At 50.8% G+C, this 21,612-nt stretch overlaps 1 protein-coding gene across 5 annotated transcripts in view; it reads left to right on the top strand.

Moving 5' to 3' along the window:
- Positions 1-21,612, top strand: part of LOC144113549 (puratrophin-1-like) — a 302,508-nt gene that overhangs the window by 161,421 nt on the left and 119,475 nt on the right. For all 5 annotated transcript variants that reach the window (XM_077646684.1, XM_077646680.1, XM_077646681.1 and 2 more), the window contains 4 exons: positions 16,332-16,452; positions 17,458-17,557; positions 19,151-19,243; positions 20,448-20,564. In XM_077646684.1, the coding sequence (XP_077502810.1) occupies positions 16,332-16,452; positions 17,458-17,557; positions 19,151-19,243; positions 20,448-20,564 (431 nt within the window). The remainder of the gene's footprint in view (positions 1-16,331; positions 16,453-17,457; positions 17,558-19,150; positions 19,244-20,447; positions 20,565-21,612) is intronic.

Below are 21,612 nucleotides of genomic sequence, written 5' to 3'. Positions count from 1 at the left end.
ATTTTTTGGCTGCCAAACAAAAAAGCAGAAAAAAAATGGCAGTGGCTTAGCTCGGCTGTGCCAGGATATACGTAGCGAAAGTTAAGGCATAGCCTTGTTAGCCTTGGCTAATCTTGATTGCAAGTCCGGGTTAGTCTGGTTGCCTGGCTAGCTGTTGTCACGCGACCAGTCACGTGCTTGGTCACGTGGTGCGGTGCGAACACCCCATAGAAGAACGTCCTATGGGCATCTGTGGAAAAAGCTATGTCCGTCTATGGCCTTTTATGAACGTCTATAAGCACCCACAGATGTGCTTATTGCCCGCTATTGAAAAATCTGTGCCACCAAACCTATAGCTTTGGAACCATACAACTGTCTTAAGCTCTCTATAGAAAAAAATATATCAGCGTGTATATACAGCTATAGATAGAAATAGGAAAGGTTTATAGTTATTTGGGCCAAATGTCTATAGCCGGCCATAGGGCATTTTTGTATGGGACGGTGGGAATGCGAGCAAGGCGAAACTGCGAGTTCGTGGCCAGTGTAGCTTTCGCTGCAGAAAGGCTAATTCTGCGCCTGGCAGCGCGCGCTCTTTCGGGCTGCGTGTTTACCCGGCGTCGGCGTTCATTGTTCGCGGGCCTTCTTTCGTGGTCCCGCACTGCGACGTTCTCGCGACTCCGCGGAACAGGTGCAGCGTCGCCGCCGACATTGTCTGCGCTGACAGCGTCGGCCGAGGCCAGCGCGTCCTTTGTGCCGCTGGGCCTCGCGACAAGCTTGCGCGCGCACGTGCCCCGGCGTGCACTCGCGTTCTCACGCGTCGCCGGAACAACGGGCCGAGACAGCGGCCAGGTGCGTCCTCTCGCTGCTCTTACCGCGCCGGCATTGTCGGAAACGGCGCCGCGGGCACCGGTCCGCGGCTGACAGCGGAGTTCACTGAACTCGGAGGAAAGTCGCGCTCTGGTCCGCACGCCCGCCTCCTGCGCCGGGGAGGCGCGAGAAAAAAGCCGGAAGAAAATGACCGGACCGGGGACGCGGCGATTGTTTTCCCGAGTAGCAGCACAAAGTTTTTTCTTAAGTACAGGTTTACTCCGTCCCGAAAGGGTCGTTGTTTGAAACGTCTTGGCGCGACGTGCAGTTAAGTCCTCACAGACACTTGGGCTTCCGTTGCGTTGCGCCGTGTGTACTACCATAACGTTTGTTGTTGTTTTAGCGTTTTGCGGCTCGTTTCTCTCTCTTCTGAGCAGTGAACAGCTGGAGGCGAGAGTTCGCGTCCCCATCCTCCCACCCGACGCGAGAGGGCGATTAAATCTCGCAGGGCAATTCAATCTGTTAGCTGAACTCTCCAGCGCTGCGTCGCAGTGTCCAGGAAACGCGTGCAGATGTTTACTATACACGCGTGCCGATTGAAACCATATGCATATATACTTCTTCAAATGAGCTCTTGTATCACCGTGCTTCCTTTATAGATCGCTGAGCACGTAATGGGTCAGCGGAACTTTTGCAGATTTTGGAGGCGATTTTCGTTGTCGCGTACGACGCACACACGGACCGCTCGCTTTCTGAGCGCACGTGGGTGCGATTGTCCGCATGTGCGCTAGTCCCTGCTGCACAAGGAGACGCGGCCCGTCTTATTTTGTCCGAAAATTTTGCGATTGGCTGCGTTTCGCGATGCGGAAGCGGCGAAAGTAAATACCCGCAACCCAGACCGGATACTTGTTCTTCCACGCGTCCGCGAAATTAACGACCCTTCGGAAATATCAACGTTGCGGATCCGCTGGTGGCGCCCGGAGAACAGAACTGGACCGCATTTGATATTCTATCGGGACGCGCGCGTGTCGGAGCGGGACCGGGCTTCCTGGTTTGAGACGTTCTCTCCGGCCATCTCTGCTTATCTGCGGCGGAGTTGAACACCGCGGCGTGACGCTCCAACGACTTTCGGTTATAACTGTGTAATTCGAAACGAAAGAGGCCCCCAGTCGGCGCCACGATAAAGCAAGGCGGGGAGCGTGCGCGAACATGACGACGGAAGCCGCCAAGTGCGGCCTCGGGGACGACGTACCGTTCCATCACGGACACTCCCATCGCGAGCCGATAGCCAAGGTCGCTTCCTTGTCCTCGAGCGCCCGGCCGCCGTGGACATGTTTTCGAGGGTTTGCGATGCGTTAATTTGTGCTTCATGCCTTTCAATAACGAAAACAACAAAAAGGCAGCGCGCTCTTTTTCTTTTTATTGTATATCTATCTCTCTCTCTCTCTCTGCCTGGCTGCTTCCAAAAACAGGTTAGACGTTGTGGCGCAATCCTCTTCTCTCCCCCTCTATTTTTTTCCCTTTTCCAGGAAATGTGCGTTTTTTTCTTCTCTTCTAGTCTCCTTTTCTCGGGGCATCGGCTTTCCGGAAAGAGCTTCCCGTAGCGCTGCGTGTGTGTGCAAAGCTAACATACTCAGCAGCTTCCTCCGTATATTACGGGGCCAAACACGGGCCGCCGGTAATCGGCAGTTTCGTCTGATCGAGGCGTGCCCCCCTCTCGCCTAAACTAACTCCCAGCCGTCAGAGGCGCGCAGGTCGGAGACCCCGTTCCAGCCGCTGCTGGCATTTGCCCTCGAGCCGAGGTCGCGTGCCTTGCGCCGTTGCTGCTGCTACTCGTTTCTCCTCCGCACTGCATCGGGATTTCGCGAGGCCTAATGTAATTGAATGGGCGGAGAAGACTGCAGTGAGCGCCCCTGCTTCAGTTTCCACTCATCTTGTCGAGTAACTTCATTTCTGGTGAGCGATTTCCGATGCTCGTTTCTGCCCCCGTTTTGAGGGTGTTTCCTGCCACTGCTTCCTCCTCCTCTCCCTCTTCGTCCTTTGATGGGCCATTCGGAGCTAATTTCGGGAACTAACCTCGGCCACATCCTTTACGCATGCGTGTTGTCAGCTAAGAAGAACCAGGCTTCGTTTTGTTATGAATTGAATTTTGCGTAGCCTGCGTTATCTGAAAGCGCTGGTATAACTCCCGTTTGGCTGGTTGAACCCCTTCACCGGTATGGTGACCGTTCTATTGAGGAGTACAACCATAGTCCATGTAGCTCTTGTGATCCAAACGAATCGAATTATAGTCAACATAGCGTATCCTTTGTGACTCTTGTGCGCAACGCCCCAGCTTTTTGGCTTTGATGGCCGTGGGCGTAAAAAATCGTAGCATGCGTTGAGTGCCGGTCGAGCACTGCAGCGCATGAGTTGTGCGCAAGACGAAATGGTGGGCTTAACGTTTCCGCTACGTCAGGACGGGACACGATGTCCTTCTAGAGGATGACGTTACGGGTGAAATGAAAGGCATCTATATTAAGAGCTGTCATAAGCAGGTGTGTGGTCTACCTTAGGGGCCGCATTCGGTTCATGAATGGAGCTCTGCACCCAATCTCTTGATACATTATCGAAACAATGAATAACTGCGCAAAAAGAACAGGACAAGAGAGAAGAATCACACGAGACAAGCGCAGACTAACAACTGGTTTAATGCACCAACGCCTCCTTCCTTCGACAACAAAGCGCATGCGCACCAACAGCAAAGACAAAAGCCATAATCATCACGCCAAACCAAGAAACTCCAACTCCTTGCGGTACAGGTGTATGGAAGCCTCGCTAACACATTTGTCAGGCCCTAATCTCGCGATTTCCAAGGCTTCGATAATGTCGTACCAACTAGCCCCTCACCGCACTCCTCTTGATACACATGAGGAATATGTGGGCGCGCTAAAACAAAGAAGCGCGGGTGGTGCCCACCCGTGTATCCGCGCGCCATCTTGCTTCGGGCATGGTGTACAGTCGACAATATTCTTAACCCGAACACACTTGAAGGGCTTGTTGCCGACCGCCTGTAAGATACGCATGCTACTCACAAAAAAGGGTAACATGAATGTTGAAACCTATACGAAGAAAACTGAGTTCGTCTCGCAAGTGCTGGGCACTGTATGTGTAAAGGTGGCGGTTCTACTCATCCTTGCAGCAGCATTGGGTTAAGGCGTCAGACTGCACATTACTTGTGTTCTGAGCATAGTCGTCTTTTTGGAACTTGCATACGCACAAACACTTGTCTCCAGCGCTCGAGCGGTGTGCAGCGGGGTGCGTTCGCGACGCCGACCGTTGCTGCCCCCTGGGTTCGAGACAGCGTTTCTCTGAGCGTGTACAGAGTATTATGCCTTATCGTTTCGCATCCCACTCGTACCGAGATGCGCTGCACTCCGTTTGCTGCCGCGGGGACTCTTTCAGCGAAGGCCACAGATAACCACCGTAGCAGAAGCGGCCACGCGCCATGCCAGGCACTGGGCGTCAACGCTTCCAGAGGCACCTGGAAACAGCGGAGCACACTCCGTACACGCCCAGAAGCAGCGTTGACATGGCAGCGGATCCGAGCACCCGAGTCGCTGCGCCTTCCGCTGCGATAAGCCTCTGTTTACACGGCAGCGCATCGAAGCTTTCGCGATAGTGGCGCCGCCCTGTTTCGCAGCTGGAAGCCAGGGCGATGCGGCTACAGCGATTTCCTGTTTCTCGCTGGCTTCGACAGCTCCTGCCGCAAGAGAACTCCCGCGCCGACTCGCCCGGTCCGCCGGAAATGCGACGCACTTGCATGCATTTCTGGAAGGCACAGTCGTGTCAGTAACGTTGGTCGTGTCTCAGTCTACCCCCTGCTGGCGCAGCGACTCCGCTGCGGTTTCCTAACGTAGTGAACCGTTTACATGACGTCGACGCGAGAAAAACCGGTCTCTCTGCGGCTCTGTCGCAGCCATGTGAACCCCGTCCCAGAAATGCGTGTAACTGCGAAGGCGCGTCGCAGCGAAGCGAGTAGGGAGTTGTGGGAGCCTCTGGGGAGCGGGAAAAAAAGCATTTCCGTTGGGCCAGGCGAGTCGTTGGGGATGTTATTTCTTGGAGCATGAGCTGGCGAAGCCGGCAAGAAACAAGAAATTGCTGTAGCCGGAGGCGGAAGTGGCCAAGCTTCAGGACCCTAACTTCCAGCTGCGACGCAGGGTGGCGCCACCATGGCGAAAGCTTCGATGCGCTTGCAATGGCCGCTGCGCTATGGTGGCTAGCTGCGCCAGCTGGCTGCGACGCGCTAAGGTCGCCGCCATGTAAACGGCGCTGTGGCAGCTACGCGTCGTGCTTGCTGCGTCGCGCTGGGCGTCAGCGCTTCCACCTGTGGAAGCAGTACCTCCGGAAGCGAACGGAGCGCCTAGCATTTGGAGACGAGGGTGACGAGAACCACCACGGAGCGCACCGCTCATTGACAACTGTGTGGACGTACTTGCACGTGTTGCAACGTTGGCAGCGTGCGTCATCGCTGAGACCAATGACACCAGTTTTTGTTTTCCTAGCTTTGTGTCAGCGGCCTTCGCTTAACGACAACGTGCTGCTGCATGAGACACGAGTTGTGGAAGTCGGCCGCCAGCAACACACAGCATGCGAAGTGGACCTCAAGCAGGGCACCACAATTTCCTTTATTTGCAGCGAGTACGCTGCCGGGATAATTCGCTGTAGTGCAGTGAGCATGGTCGTACGTAAGCCATTCGTGGCAAGGCATAAACTTTCCTTCGTTACAGTGTAGGGCACGCTTAGATGTGTCAGCGCAGTGTTTAGGGCACTATGGACACCTAATTTTAGTTGCGTACCTTTTTCCTTTTCCTTTTAAATGGTGCGTTAGACATTAGGATACATGCATCATCGCTAAATAATTTATTATTTAATATCTTATCACGTGCTATTTCGGTGTCATCAACCGAACGATGACTGTGGCGTGTAGTTAGACTTTAGGTCAAGTGAAGCACGAAAAAAAAAAAACCGCAATGCAAACGCTGATACCTAGTTTTTATTCACTCTAATACTTAAAACAGCCTGCTTCAAGAGCTGCAGAACGGCAACAAACGACGTATCTGCAGTTATAGTGCCGTTTTTTTCCTACCTCACGTGACCTAAAGACCGACTACACGTCACAGCCATCGTTCGGTTGATGAAACCGAAACCGAAGCAGCCTCAAGAAGAAATTCAATTATAAATTATTTAGCTGTCGTAGGCGAATATCACGGGGTGATTCATGTATATTGATGTCTAACGCACCATTTTAAATAAGAAAACAGCCAAGCAAAAATTTGGTGTCTATAATCCTTTAAACCATTGTTTCTATAAGGCTTGTCGACTTTGTGCTGCAGGGGCTTTACTCGAGCAATGCCCACCTTCTGACTGCTTTATGCGAGATTTGTGTCGTGCGTTTTAGCTGCCCGACCCCCTTCATTTTGGCAGGATACTTCCAATAGCACTGAGCCACAATTGGGAAACAATCAGCGCAATCACGAACGAAAATAAAGTAACGGATCTGTGCGAGAAACAGTATAGCGCATCAGCGCAAACGTCGTCAACACGCTTTAGAAAGCCACAGTTGTGTGTTTGAAACCTCTCCGAGAGTCGTCCATCAATCCGCCTGTGCGGGCGGATTGAGAATGGCCACATGCGAGATGCAGCTCAGATCTTATAGTGGTATTATATGGGTAAAACAATATGTATGTATGGTATTTAAGATGCCGAATCTGCATATAGGTTTTGAGGGATGTTGTAGCGGGAGGCTCCGGATTATTTTCAACAACCTGGGGTCCTTCAACGTGCACTGGCAGCCCACAGCACACGGGGGGTTCTTGCATTTCGTGTCCATCGAGATTGGATCTCGCGACTTTTACGCTCAGCAGGCTGAACGCTAAATCCAGAACTACCGCGGCTGGTCGAGGTGCGGTGGGTCGATCTTCTTGGCCGTACGAGCAGCGCGCTGGCGCAAACACTTGAATACGCGGGAGTCCGGGTCTGAAAACAGCAAATAAGACAGAAGGGAGGCTTGAAGACAAAAAAAAAAAACGAATAATGGGAGCGACCAGATCTGTACTGCCCTTCGTTTTAGACTCTTTTGACCTCCTGCAGCGTGCGTAAACACCGTCTTTTTTTTTGTCGGAAGAGGAAAAGCGTGACAGTAGCCCTCCTGCAAGCTAAGTCCCAGGTCCTACTCCTGCTGGTGTTTTATAGTTCCTGCGAATAAAGACATTTAGTGCAACATTTTCATTTTTTTTTTGCTCCGCCTGCTCTGAAAAAAAAAAAAAAACGCCCAAGTCGCACGTATTTCATTTTTGACCGACCATTAGTAATCGTTCTCTTCACCCGTCGCCGTTCTCGTCATTTCGAAATCTCGGACGCGGCCGAGGAAATGACGGGGTCGCGAGCAATGTCGCGCGCTCAGCGGGAGGCAGCCGCGCTTTGCTTCCGTATCAGCCACCGTGGTGCGTTCCAACGCAGCCGCCTGGGCCGCGATCGGGCAAGCAGCGACTGCGGAGCAGGCGACCCTGAAATCGGCCGCCGCGAGCGCGCCAGTGCGGACCCGGCGGGCTTTCTTTTTGCCCTGCTCCAGAATCCAGTGCGCTACTGCACGTATACACGGGCGTGTTTCGCGTTCCTGCGAACAGATGCGAATATCCTGAATTATGGCGCCTAATGGCGTACTCGATTTTTCACTTAGCGCCTCGCCGCTGCGCGCGGGTGACGCAACCCGTCCCGACGCGCTCCGAGTATCACACCTGCCGATCGTCAATCGCGGGGCATTCGCCGCGGACGGGCAAGATTTATTTGTTCGCTTTGTTTGCGCTCTTCGCGTTTTATCGTTGCCGTTGCGCAAGCGTTATCGAGTCGGGAAGTCGCGCGCGCGCGCGCGCATCGCCTGGGGACCGGCCATCCATTCTGTCCGGCTCGCGTCTTTCCCGCCTCTTTCGCAGTCTCCCGGCGGAACCCGGCTGCTGGGGGGGGGGTGGGGGGGGTCCTGTTTCCCGTGTCCCGCGCGCCGGTCGGTCGCTGCATGCATGCGCGGGGCCTGGGGCCCGGTGGGACGCCGAATTCAGTCTGCGATAACCCTTTCCGGCACTGAGGTGACCAATTAAACTGCCATACTAAGTTGCCACTTGCGAGTGGACGACGGCCTCTTTTTGGTCTGGTGGTGCACAGCCTCACCTCTCGTGGGCTCCAAGGTGCGGAGGGGGTGTCACCCGTTGCCGCTGTGGTCGGCCCGCAAAACGACCCAGAGATGGAGTAGAAGAGAGAGAGAGAGAAAAAAAAAGCCTTTTCGTGCCTCCCCACCTTTTCCTCCTTTCTGGCTCCTTCCCCTCAGTTTCATTTAGCACGGACGTGTTTGCTCTGCACAGTCTTGTGCGGAGCGGATAAATCATATTGACGCGGCCTGTCCCAGATTTCCGCTCGCTCGCTCGGTATCTGTCCCGGGACCGTGTCCCCAAGGCGCGTACCGGGTAATCCGGTAGATGCCCGCATGTGTGCACTATAAATTGGTCCGTTCGGGGACATTAATTTCGACGTCATTTGGGCTTATTACGCGAAGCGTATAGCGCGCATTTTGCGCTGATTACAGTCCCGGCACGGCGTTTTTGCGACGTCATTGCCGTCCGTATAAAAAGGCGATGCGTTTGTCGACTCCTGTCGTCCTCGCAGAGCGACTTTTTTTTTTTTCCCCCTGCCCTTCGTCTTTCGCTATTGCCCCGGGCAGAGTTCCTATTGGTCTCATTAACGCAAAGCATACTTCCGCGGTCGAACACGATACCACAGTACTGGTCACGTGTGGACACCACGAGAAAACGGTATACGTGGGTGGACTGCGGACGCAAGGAAGCGATCCGTTTCTTCCGTAGATCGAAAACAAGTGCCGCAAGCCGTGTGAGTGTCTGCCGCGTTACCTAGTCTGATGGAGCAGTGAAATTAACTGTCTTGCATGGTTTGCACGCATTGCAAACGCACACAGCGAAACGAGGTAGACAGTCGTTCCCATCTTTGTGCAAAGTAGGTCGCGATATGGCTTAGCAGCTGCGGCGCTTTTCAGCTGTGCTGGAGGTAGCGGGTTTGAAAACCAGGCGCCGCGGCCTAATTTCGACACAGGCGAAATGCGAAAGCCCTCGTGCGTGGATTTCGGTGCACCTCAGGTGGCGCTCGTCATTCGGCGTTCTTCGTAGCGGAGCTGTGAATTTTGGACGCATATGTACAGGAATTCACTCGTGCAAAAAGGTAGGTCTCGCGCTTGTTATTCGTGCATATTATAGCAGATTGATTGGAAAGAAAAATTGGAGGGCGCTGAGCTTCGCCTTTAAGAGTGGAACGCGACAGTGTGTTGCAGCGCTGCCAGGGAGTCCACGGAACGCCATCGATCACCTGTTCGGCGCGACGCCGTGCCCGTTGGAAACACCTTTGAAAGCATTTTTCATTTGTTTCAGTTGTTTCACTTAATTGATCAATTACACACTCTAAATTTTCTTAATTACCATAATCAAGCGTTGGCTTTTAATTATGAGCATTTTGACGCCTTTTAACCCCTTTTCTAATTTTTTTTTAATTTCTTGAATTAATCAATTAATTACCACTATTTCATTAACTTGTCATTGCCTATCACACACCAATCTATCAACAATCACTAAAACCACAAATTACCATGGTACGATTTTTTTTTTTTTTTACACAGCCTCCGATTATTTCCGACACGCGGTGCCGACTAGCTACTGTATACGCTGGCGCGTTATATTGTACTTCTTATGTCGTTTACAGGTGCACTCTGAATGTTTTATTCTCATAGAAGTTTCCACGTCCTCTAAGAGACGCCGGCTACTGCACTTACCTCTCTTCAAATACGAATTCTTGGCTTGTAAGCCGCCGCGGTGGCTGAGTGGTTATGGCGCTCGGCTGCTGGCCCGAAAGACGCGGGTTCGATCCCGGCCGCGGCGGTCGAATTTCGATGGAGGCGAAATTCTAGAGGCCCGTGTGCTGTGCGATGTCAGTTAAAGAACCCCAGGTGGTCGAAATTTCCGGAGCCCTTCACTACGGCGTCTCTCATAGCCTGAGTCGCTTTGGGACGTTAAACCCCCATAAACCAAACCAAACCAATTCTTGACTTATGTTAAGTGTAAACATCTTGTCTGCTGGCTGGTTACCAGAAAAAAAAAATAATTCCACATAAGCAGTTTTATTGCATGCACTATATCCCGTTAGGTTACGTAATGACCTTCTGCTGAAGGAAACATACCCCTTGTATCGAGGCAGGAGACTTCATCGCGACGACCGCAATGAAACTCATGCACTTGTCTCTTCACCGTTAAAGTGACGCGCAGTATCGGAACCGAGAAACCGAGACGCGAGCTGGGTTACACGCTTTGCTGTGATGATGCATGTGTGCAGCAGGAGTAGCCGCATAAGACGACTGTCCAGTCGGGTGTCCCTCATCGTTTCTGTGACCATGCAATTGCGTTTCCGTAGCTCGCTTGGCCATTTACATTCCACATCAGTAATTCTCTCGACCTTGCATAGCGTCCACTGGATGGCGGAGTCGCCGCGACGTGAAAACTACCGAGGCACTCGCATCAGTACGCTAACTATTTACAGCAGTTATGTAAGCATCTGCAAGCTTTACGGCAGCGATCGGAGATAGGACTGAGCGCCAGGTCCAGTGGGGCTGCGGCCACGAGTTGCACTTCTAGACTGTTCCGATAGTGCAGCTAGCAACCGCAGGAATAATCAACGTATTTGCACAGTTGTTATCGCCGATGGCAGCTGTGAACTGTATGTTTTTAGAACTTTGCTACACAAGTCTGTTGGCTTCTTAACAACAGCTTGTAGTTTCTGTTGATAGATATAGGCGGGACTTAAGCCACAAAGAGCAGCGGTACAGCTTTCTGAGGAAAACGCGCTGCACGTCCTCCGGATTTCCAAACTATATATACATGCGGCTCTGCAAGCGCCTGAATATGCGTGCGCAGCATCTGAGGGCGAATGCGCCTAAAATCCTGTCGTGAAAGTGGCACAGAAACTGCCTGTTTGCCAGGATCGGTGTGCTGTGCGAGGTCGGAGGTTTTCTGGGTTTGAACTTCGTAAGCGAGTTTCTGAAAGTTGACTTGCGCCTGGATGCAGGCGCTGCCGGCAGCATCCGTTCCGGTCGCTTCGCTTAGCCCCGTAAAAAGGAGGAAAAGTTGGCACACTGTAGGGGGGGGCGTTAGGAAAGCGTATCGTTCGCTCAACTGCGTGGACGAGGCCTTTGGACGCGCTGACCCTGCGCTCCCGCGGGTTTTTGCCCCCTCAGACTCCGTGCGATGAGCGGGCTGTGTGCGGTGAATTTAAGAACGCCGACGGAGAGCGCTGCGTCCGTGCAATCGATGCATTGGTGCAGAGCGGCGAGATACGCCTCCCCCAGCCTCTTCCGCCCTCGCGCGATTGCACCGACACGGATGGCTGGCGGCGCGACGAGATAGAGAGACAGCTTCGGCCGAGAACCGAGCTTGGCGGCGGCTGTGCGAACCGGCACCGCCGCAGCGGTCGAGAGGAGCTCTCTTCCTTCATTGTGTCGCTAATTTTCTCGCCCTTCCCGCTTTTCGGCGTCGATTGTTCGGACTTGATGCCGCCGGGGCTTACGAGAGTCACTCGAGCATAATGAAGACGAGGTGGCGAAAAAAGTTTGCCATTGATTGCTTTCCTTCCTTCTGCCGTGCGCGTTGCTTCGGGCCTCTTCTTCCGCCGGGGCCTTAACCCCCTCTGCGATGCGACGGGAATGTTTAGGCCGCTGCACTCCACGCCAGCCGCCTCTGCCCTGTTCCCCGGCGCGCTGGTATTGAGAACACGCCGGCGGCGCGTGCGCCCTCGGAAGCGGGACACGAGGCGGCGTTCCCTCACATCCCCGTCACGCCGTGTGGCTTACAATGGCTGGGTCACGTGTCCCGAGTTACGCGCCACGCTGCGCTTGCAGCGGAGCGGTAACAACGCTCGTTGATAGGCGCAATTCGAGTGGCTGCTCTGGCAAGATATCCTGTTTGCAAGCAGCGTTCGGGATATCTTTCCAGGAGAGCGCACGAATGGCGGCTTACGTCACATTTCTTCTTTCTTGCCTAAGCGAGTGCTAACACAATGGCAAAAACGAAACGACGATGGCCACGATTTGATGCGAGTGCTTGATAACTGCAACTACTAAGTCGTTGCGGAATAGTCGCTGACGAAAAAAGTAAATTATTCGGGATTTCTATTCCTCGTTTAGAAACGCACCTAACAGTAAATCCTCAAAATTTATTTCATGGTATGTGTCAAAAAACCTCTTCTCGGAAATTAATATTCGTATTCTCGATCCTCGCACACAGTGTAGTCATTAATGCGTTCGTTGCGCGATTCCTCGCTTGAACGCACGTGGCCACTTTCGAAAACGGGCGCTAGAAAAAAAAAAGACTAGAAAAGAAAGACGAAGAAAGGACGAAGTGGATCAAAGCACTGCACGCAGTGAAATGCGTGTAACACTTTTCCGGCGTGCTGCGGACGCGCCCGAAGGTTCCAGCACCGGCGAATAATCGGCTCTCTCAGTGAAGCATGACAACGCTCGCTACGAGGTCATGAACTAGTTCTCGGTAATGGAGCCGTCTTTCTATAGCATAACTTCACCGAGGTCCACCACTGCCGCCCCCGCTACTGCGTCTCCGCCCCTTGTACAGCGGTTAATCCGTATTCCCGCCTCGCTTCTGGGTGAGGTCTAACCGCAGCAGCGACAGGAGGCGCCACTAGAAATGTGCATCCGCACAGATGGCTTAGCAGCCGCGTGCGACTCGAGCGTCGTGCGGCTGAGCGATTAGACTCTCCGAGAGTCCAGGGGCGGCGGCGTCTTCATTTGTTCCTCCGTGCCGGCGTGGATGCCGACCGGAGGAGCGCACGCCGAAAGCGCTGCCGAGTGCGCTTCCTTCGAGGCGGCAGCAGCTCGGCTGTATTTAGACCGGGTCGAATCGTGCACGACTTAACACCGTTCGAAAATCGGCGATCCCTGGCCGGGCCGGCATTGAGCCGGCGTCCGACTGGCTTTGTGCACGCGGGGCCCTGCTTATTGCGCCATCACGTGCGACCTGCATGAGATAATTATGAATGGAGTTGATTTAGCGCGATTACGGCGCCACTCGCCGGACGTGCTTGGCCGACGCCTAGTTTGGCCGAGCGCGTCGCTGGTTCAGGCTCTCGTCTGCCTGAATCGACAGAGGTCGTCGGTGTGGCTTGCGAAAGCCGCTCGTGTGGAAGCGCTTTTATTCCGCGCCCGCGATTCAGAGAGTGTAGAATACGGATCACCGGAGGCTTGCGATCTGCGAGCTCTTTTCTTTTAAGTTTTCCCCCCCAGCCGTTGAACCTCCCGCACAGGCCAAAATTCTTATTCGATTTGTGACCCGCTATATGGAGTGAAGGGGGGGCGGAGGTTTCATTTTCGCGCGGAGAGTTAGTTACTTGAGCCGCTTTACGTTGCGTCTTTATCGGTATGGGTAATTGTTATTGGAGGTGCCGATTACTTTTCTTGTGATTTCCGTCGGTGTTGAGTTGTAGCAGCGGAAGTTCGAGACGTTGCAGCGCTTCGCGCTATTTGGCCACGTGGAAATTTTTCAGAGTACAGCATTCCTTTTCCACGAGCCGGCGGTGTCGGAAGCAATTCGGCGCCTGCTGTTGCCAGCACAACGAGCCCTTAACATATGCGGTGAATTTTTTCACTAGAGACGGCCTTCCACTGACTCTTAGCTGTCCTCTATACCCGATGCTAAATGGGTTTTGAAAATTATTTTTCTGCCTATAGTGTTGATGCATAGAACCAATGCGGGAGTTGACTTCGTCAACTGACATTAATTCTTATAATAACGTCGCCATTAAGGAAGAGAAGTTGTAACGCCAATGCTGATCGTTGGCTGAGATAGTAGGCAGCGGCGGCCATTTTCGTTGTATGTCGAGCAGCGGAGAAAAGCCGTACTATGAAAAATATTCCAGTGATTCAGTGGTAGAGGGATACACTCCTGGTGTTCTTCCATGTGAGACTGTCAAGCGGCACAGTTTGCATTGCATCGTTCGCTTAGTTTTAACCTTTGCAAGTGACAGTGTTACTTTCCGAATATGGAAATGTTGTTTCAGTCTATCGTCATTATAATTTCCCCATTAATGGCTGATGCGCAGTAGCCTATGGATGAATCACGATACTCTGTGCTCGCGACTTTGAGTATTATGTTTGGCGCGTTGTGATGCCTGTTGTGAGAGCTCTATTTTGATGTATCTACTTTAAAATAAAACTATATATATATATATATATATATATATATATATATATATATATATATATATATATATATATATATATATATATATATATATATATATATATATATATAACGTTTCATAACTGCAGAATTTGCTGGAGGCCGCTCGCACCTTGTTTCATTCATTGCACGACTGGACATCGGTTGTTTCGCGCCAAAATTATTTTTTTTTCCAGCCATTGCTTGTCAACCGTATATTACGGTCGTGAAGCGTACAACACAAAGCCCGAGTCGATGAAGACCACACAGTCTGACGTAAGCGTTCGGTTTGCGTGCTTCGTTGGTGTTCTCAGTCACGGTATACGGCCGCCCCCTGTCTTGTCTTCGCCAGACCACTAACTAGCCTGCTGATGAACGATTATCTCATTAATAGGCGCCGCTTTGGGCGGAAACTTGACCGCCTGCGCAGTGCTTGCGTAACGGCGAGTTTACGCGCATTTCTTTTTCTTTTGCCCCTCATGGATTCGCGCACAAAACTCTCCCCGCGGCAAATAGGTCAGAGGCACCAACAATGACTACCCGCACCGCCGTAACGCAAGCGGCTCTTTTATTAAGCCGCCACTGGTCGACCCATAAAACGGTGACCCTGAACCCCGAGAGCCGAAGGTGGGTCACCATCGGCGCAAGAGGCAGTTCCCGGCAGGACCTTAAATTAGAAATTCCCAACACGCGTCCCCCCTCCTCCAGGAGTCGTTACCGAGTTCCGAGTCTGTTCGTCGATGTTATAAATAATGACGGTCCCGGTTCTGTGATTACCGCTCGGAGTCCCATGCCGGAGGGGGGCCCCTCTGCAAGGTGCGGCTTCTTCGGAGAGCGCTTCGCCGGGGGCCGCCGCCGGTCGCAGTTCTGCGCACCCCCCCCCCCCCCACCCCCCCGATGCCTTACGCAGTTGCGCAAACTTTTCAACTGCGCCCAGCCGCGCTCTAAATCAACGGTAAATACGCGGAGTATAGCTGGCCACGCGATACAAGGCACGCGTCTTGCTCTGTGTTTCACTCACCGAAGGCACGCCTGTGCGGGGAGGCTCCGTTCTTCTCCCGGGCTGCTCGGGGGCCGTGTTTGCGCGGGAACGAGTTTCAAAAGGGCGTTTGAAAAATGAGAGTACGGGCCTCGCTGGCCGCGCGCGGTCTTTAGCAAAAGTACGGGGTTGTGACGGTGGCGTGCCTGTGGTAATTGGCTCCTTATGGGCAACCTGTTGCTTTCACGAGTGCAGTCGATGGCCGCTCTCGCCTCGCATCGGCGGTGCGCGACTTCGCCGAGTCGCCATAAACGTTCCCGACAGTGTACGCACCGCCGTGATCTTGCGATGAATCGGAGGCTGCTGGACGTCCAGCGTGGGCACTCTCCTCTGAAGGCCGCTTTCCTTCGCGACCAGCGCTGTCGGACGGCATGTCGGCCTGGTTTTACTGGGGACTATGCGGAGCCCCTTGCAGCGAGCTGCACATACGTTCCCGAGAAACTTTAGTCTTTCCCCAAAAATGGAATATGGATGGTAGACAACTTGAAATTATCTCATATACACCGGCATAAAACCCTGTGCAATCGGGCTTGTCGCGCCGCTCGAAAACAATGAGAGCATTGTTATATGCCGCTCCACGCATGAGAACAGCGTACTCCGCACTAAACACTGATTAATGAGTTGCATTACTTTTGACAATAACTCTTTGTTTACTTTTTTTGTACTTGGACATTACAACGTGAATAACAGAAACCCTTAAAAGTTATTAATGTGGATGAAAAGTGTATTATATATTCTTCGGACCTTGCTGAAAGCAGCAACAGCCGACTAAACAAGTTAAATCGTTCTCTCGATAACGTTGCGGCTGTATTTCACAGTACCGAGAGCTCCGCAGGTGTTGTTCATTTACGCCACTGGGACGGAACCTTACGCCGTACGTTTACTCGCCACATTTGTTCTTTTTCTGACACGCCCCCTGTCCTCGCGGTGAAGAAAAGTGAAGCCTTATTTACGATACCTCGGTACGCTTTGTAAACCCCGCTTTCTTTGAAAAAGGTTATAAGCGCAGAAAAGTCTGTCAGAATCGCAATATTTTCCACGTAACAATTATATCGTGTACATGCCTCTTTCGAACGCGGCGCACTTGCTCGAATATTGGACAGTTCTGACAGTCGTGGGACAGTTGGACAGTCGTGGCGAGTTAGCAACGAGCTGACTCATCAGCGTTCTTTCGCTTTCTTTCTTTCCAGGTTGCAGGGATGTGAATGGAAGGGGCATAGCTATTGTCAGCAGTTCCGCATTCAAGGACGTCCCTGAACTGACTCCGTCCCAGTTGGCACAAATGTTGATGTACTTCTGCACAATACCAAAGTAAGTACGCTTATCCCGCACGCCTGCACTGTCCACTTCTGTCTTTTTCAGTCCGTGAAAAAGAAGAGTTTCTCCCAGAGGCGTTCAAGGCAAAGCTGCCTCCAAGAATACCGCCGTCCTTTGGCGCCACTGCTATCGTAGTCGCACAAATCTTCGCTCGTCTCCGCGCATAAGGTGGATTCGTGATTGCTCGGCGCCTTCCTTGTCGTTTAGTTGGCTGTCGTGATTGGCCAGCGTCGTCCCAGTTACGAACCGACCTTTACATACGAAGGCGCACGAACAATTTCGTGTGTCTGTCCCCACGAAAATATTAGTTGGGAGGACTCCCTCGTGAGGAGCCCGCCGGCGATCTCAGCACTATTATGGCAGCTAAACGGTTCCATTCTCCGTGGTCTTCGCCGTCTATTAACGTGTTATTATTATTATTATTATTATTATTATTATTATTATTATTATTATTATTATTATTATTATTATTATTATTATTATTATTATTATTATTATTATTATTATTATTATTATTATTATTATTTCTACTACGAACAGGGAGTGGGCATGATAGCTGTAACCGTTCGTATATTTTGAACGTGTAAAAGGAACGCGACTAATTCATTTTCTGTTTTCTGACTCGCTGGCTTGTGAGCGTCCGGTATAACGGCGGCAAATCTCGAAATCAGGGGACATTCGCTTTGCAGTTCTATAACGGAGCCTTATAGGGTTTAGGTTTACCAAGAACTGCGAGTTGAACACGCAAAAATACGTAAACAATAAGTGGACAAGCTTTGATCTAAGAGGCGAGCAATTTCTCTCGGGAAACGATGAAATCGCTTTTATTTTTTTTGTCTGCTTATTCGGAACGCCCGTTCCTGTTCTCAGGGGCTGAAAGAAGGGCTCCGATAACGACTTAAGGAAGTCGCCGCTTTTGTTGCCCGTTAGCTCGTGTCGTTAGGGTTGAAGGACGACGTAGTGTGCGGGCGTGACGTCTCCCAATCACGATTCTTCCAGGAAAGAAATCAGTGTTCGTGGATTCCTTCTGCTCGTCGACGCCACTGATGCCGGTGAACAAATGTGGAGAATGCTGGACGAAGCTCTTTGTCTCCTCGAGGTTAGTCTTCTCCCGTACAGCGAAATCTGCGCTGCTTCAAGTGTTCGCCTTTTGTTCTTCGGGGCCGATAGGAGCGCTTCGGAGACTGATGACTTCTTGCCCTTTTCACGTGGCTATCGGCGGGGGCTTACAGAAGAGTCTGCAATCGTGTTATTATTAAAGACAGACACGCGGACCTCGATGAAGAAACGCGACATGCGCTGTGATTGCTTTTGTGACTAGGATGAAAAATATCCCGGCGTGCGGGCTATGTTACTTGGAAACCAAGGGCGACAGGACTATGTTCGAAAAGCTTTGCTTACGTGTGGACGGCTTTGCAAACCTGGCCTTTAATTATCGCCCACTTAGCCTTGCACAAATGTTCTGCTTGTGCCGTACGTCGCTGTATTGTGTTTTGAAAGGGATTGTTTATTTGGCTTTCTTTGTAACGCCATAGTTTTAGGTCTACCGGTAGTAATGTTCAGGGCCGCGGTAGTATTTCATTACAGAACTTCGCGTAAACCTTTCCAATACCTTCTGCGCATTATTCTGTGTACAACGATGAATCATTCGGGTTCATAATTCGAAGCTGCTCCTTTTTGTTTCTTGATATTTCAAGGACTGATTGTTTTTACAATCTCGCTTGTTGAATCCGCATGTTATTTTAAATTATGTACCAAGTTATCGCCTCGTTAGTGTCAGCGAAGAAGTGGCCGGCTGATACCGTGCTAAATCTTTTTTTTTTTTTACGCGCCCGCTGTGTATCCGCCGTGGTTAATAGCTGTGGCGTTAGGCTGCTAAGCACGAGCCCACGGGTTCGATTCTCAATCGTAGCCGAAGTTTTCGTGCACGTTAAAGATCCCGCGGTGGCCAAAAGCAGTCTAGAACCCTCTATTGGCAGTGTTGGTTTGGAGTGTCAGAATTCATTAACCAATCTTTAATACCTACCGCCTTGTCATAACACTTACGGTCAAAGGCTATTAGAGTACAATGGTGACCAGATATGGAATGAGATTCCCGATGACATCAAACTCAAACATAATTTTTCGGCCTTATTGAAAAACATTTTTCTTGTCTGCCCAGAACTGTGGGACTTGAATGCGTTTGTGCTTGGCTGTGTACATTCATAAACCTATTTCTTGTTGTTTTTCAGAATATGTATATGCTTAGCATATTTGCAATGCCGCTATTGTAGCATCTCACGTCCTTTTGTACCTGTATTTTGAATGTCAGCCATTCTTTAGTGAATATTATGTATTTGGACCTTTCACTAGCCGAGCTGGCTATGGGTCCAATCAAGTTTTGATGTATTGGTTTTATAAAATAAAATGGTGATGGTGGTGATGATGATGAATATATGCTCTGCCGACAAGGAATTGCTTTCGATGTTCCCTGTTTAGCGAGATTTTCTGCGGGACTGCTTAGAGAAGGATAAGATGACGTTCGCCTCGCTTCGATACGAACCTAGGCTCTGTCACTTGGAAGGTAACGAAGCTAGTATTCTTTCTGCGTTCTGCGCGCATGCGGTCAGAATGGATTTGTGCCAGTGAACGCGATTATTGTGATTTCATGAGCCGACCGCGTCCTTACTATGCTTTCCTCTCGCTTTTCCAGGCGAACATTAGCAATGCGATCGACACCATAGTTGTAGCGAACTCTCGCAGTCCCCTGGAAGTCAAGGGACTCCTGCCTCAGACGAGGACCAAGGTACAGTCACTGTTGCTGCTTGCGCGAAGCACGCCCTGAAAGGTGCCTTCTCTGTATATTCAGTATGCAACTCGTCTTTAAAGGACGTCGAGATATATTTGTTGATCACAATCTGCCGGAAACGAATAAAAAGAACAGACGAAAGATAGCTGCGTAGTTACCATTTTTATCCGTAACATTTACACACTAAGGAGTTCATGACCTGCTGCGTTCGGAGAGGAAGTGGTGAAGTGAGCATTGTCGTTTGAGTTCCTCATGGCCGCTGCGTTTTGTTTGCTCTAGTACACCTGTTTAATAAAAACTGCCGTTATAACAATGTCCACTATCATACATTTAGCTCGATTTGGACTTGTAGTGGAAAATTAATATATTATTTATTTATATTATATTTATATTACATTATGTATTATTTGTTGCATAATTTTCTGATTAGCGTTATTTTTGCCTTTCTCAAGCCTCTTGTAGGCTTTTTGTTTCATGCGTATATTCTTGATTTTGCTTTTATCCATGTTCTTTTTTTCTGGCTTATTGCTTTGGAATAGAAAAACGAGCGTCGATGCGTTACTGATTGCATAACTCGACCAGGGGGAATTCGTCGCTCATATCAGCTGTCTGTAAACGTTTTTTAGCCAGCGCTGGCTTAGCATGGTGTTACGTGTTCGGCGGCAGAGCGACCTGCTGCTGGCCCTGAGCCTCATCTTTTGAGCATGCGGTTTTGATGTTTTTATAGGTTTCCGTTGTTTTAAACCAATCAATCAGGTTTCCGTGTGCGACGGCTTGATTTTGTTCTTCTTAGAATCTGGGTAAATAAGAATGCCCGATGCCAGTCCGAACGGGTTCACAGAGCCGCATGCGATGGGTACCACCGCGGTGCTGAAGGCTGTGGAAAGGTTTCCTTACTTATTTCGGGAAAATATATTCTCTTAAACGCCAGGCTTCGAAGTAGAGGGGCGCACAATCTTTGCTGTAGACACGCATGGTCTCAGTCTGGTGTGATAAGATGCGCCCAGCATTTTCCTTATCAGAGAAGTACCTTCTCACGTGACTCTCATTGCGCCTCCTCTCGGGCCCATTGTGTGTGCGGCGCATTTCTCTACTCACTGAGGGTCGACGCATTCGTTCGAATAGCCTAAGCACGGTATAGAGTTCATCACTGATCTCAGCACTAGGAAGCTGCTTTGGTAATACTCCGGCCTGTTCTCAGGTTGTGCACGTGACCTCTCAAGAGAAGTTGCTGGAGTTCGTGGACAAAGACAACCTGCTCCCAGAGTTTGGAGGAACCTACACTTACGATCACCAAGAGTGGATGAGCTTCCGGAAGGTATGATACCTCGGTCTTGCAATAAAATAAGCGCCAGACAGTTGGTGGGAGAACTTTTCGAGCGTTTATTTCAAGCGAAACGTTGATTTCAGCATGTTTCTGCTTTCTTTCGGTTGTCTTCATATACGAGTGGGCCCACGGGTGAATGCACTCCTACTTGAGGTCGCGTTGTTACCAGTCATTTGGGTGAAAGCGTGGCTGATATGCACAGTTTTTGTCACTCGGTTGGTTGTAACCTATCCGTATTAGCCATGACGCAGACTTTCAGATGCCGGCTATTAATTACAGCGGCATGCCGGTTGTCGGGTCTGTGATCGACACGACCAGAACAAGAATCGTTACGCTGTTACGACCTGCACGTCGTACAAGTTCAGAACGTAATAAGACGTCTTAAGGCTTCAGATCCCATCAGAGGGTTTGTGGAAATTGCGTTGAGATGGTGTGCGTCGGTGCGGTATTTCCTCCGAGGCATGAAAATTATACGCCATTTGTTCTTCGCGTTTCATCTCCGCTTTAATTTGCGTTCTTGTCCCGTGTCTCCTTCCTGCGTTTGTCTTTACCGGGAACAAAATGTAGTGTCTTTAAAATGCTCGTCGAATATGCCCCTTACGATCAGATTGAATGCTTGTGAGCTTTGCTCCGCTATGCATACTTTCTATAGGCCCTAGCAGTTTCTTAGTGGCCGTAGCCTTCGGATGCTGTGCAGGAGTTCGTGAGGGTTCAACCCCGGCCCCGTCGGCCACACTTCGGTGAAGGCGGGAAATTCAAAAACGTCCGCGCTGAAACTTCCGTGCACGTTGAAATACCCCCTGGTGGTCGAAACTAATGTGATGTCTAGCAATACGGCTTGGCTGGTAGCGCACAGTGCTGTTTATGCAAAGAAAAAAAAAATGCCCTTTTTACATTCGCACCACACGTCTTGTACCCGACATCATCTTTAGCAGGTTCTCTTTATTACGAAATTCTTATATTACGAAGTAAAGCATCATCACCGCTCGTGCTCACTTCGAGGTACCTTGGCCCTCAGCTGCGTATGCACTTATTGCAA

Source organism: Amblyomma americanum, chromosome 1 (genome assembly GCF_052857255.1).
Source record: "Amblyomma americanum isolate KBUSLIRL-KWMA chromosome 1, ASM5285725v1, whole genome shotgun sequence".
Taxonomy (NCBI): domain Eukaryota; kingdom Metazoa; phylum Arthropoda; class Arachnida; order Ixodida; family Ixodidae; genus Amblyomma; species Amblyomma americanum.
Note: the sequence above shows the minus strand (reverse complement) of the source record. Positions and strands in the feature narration are given on the sequence as shown.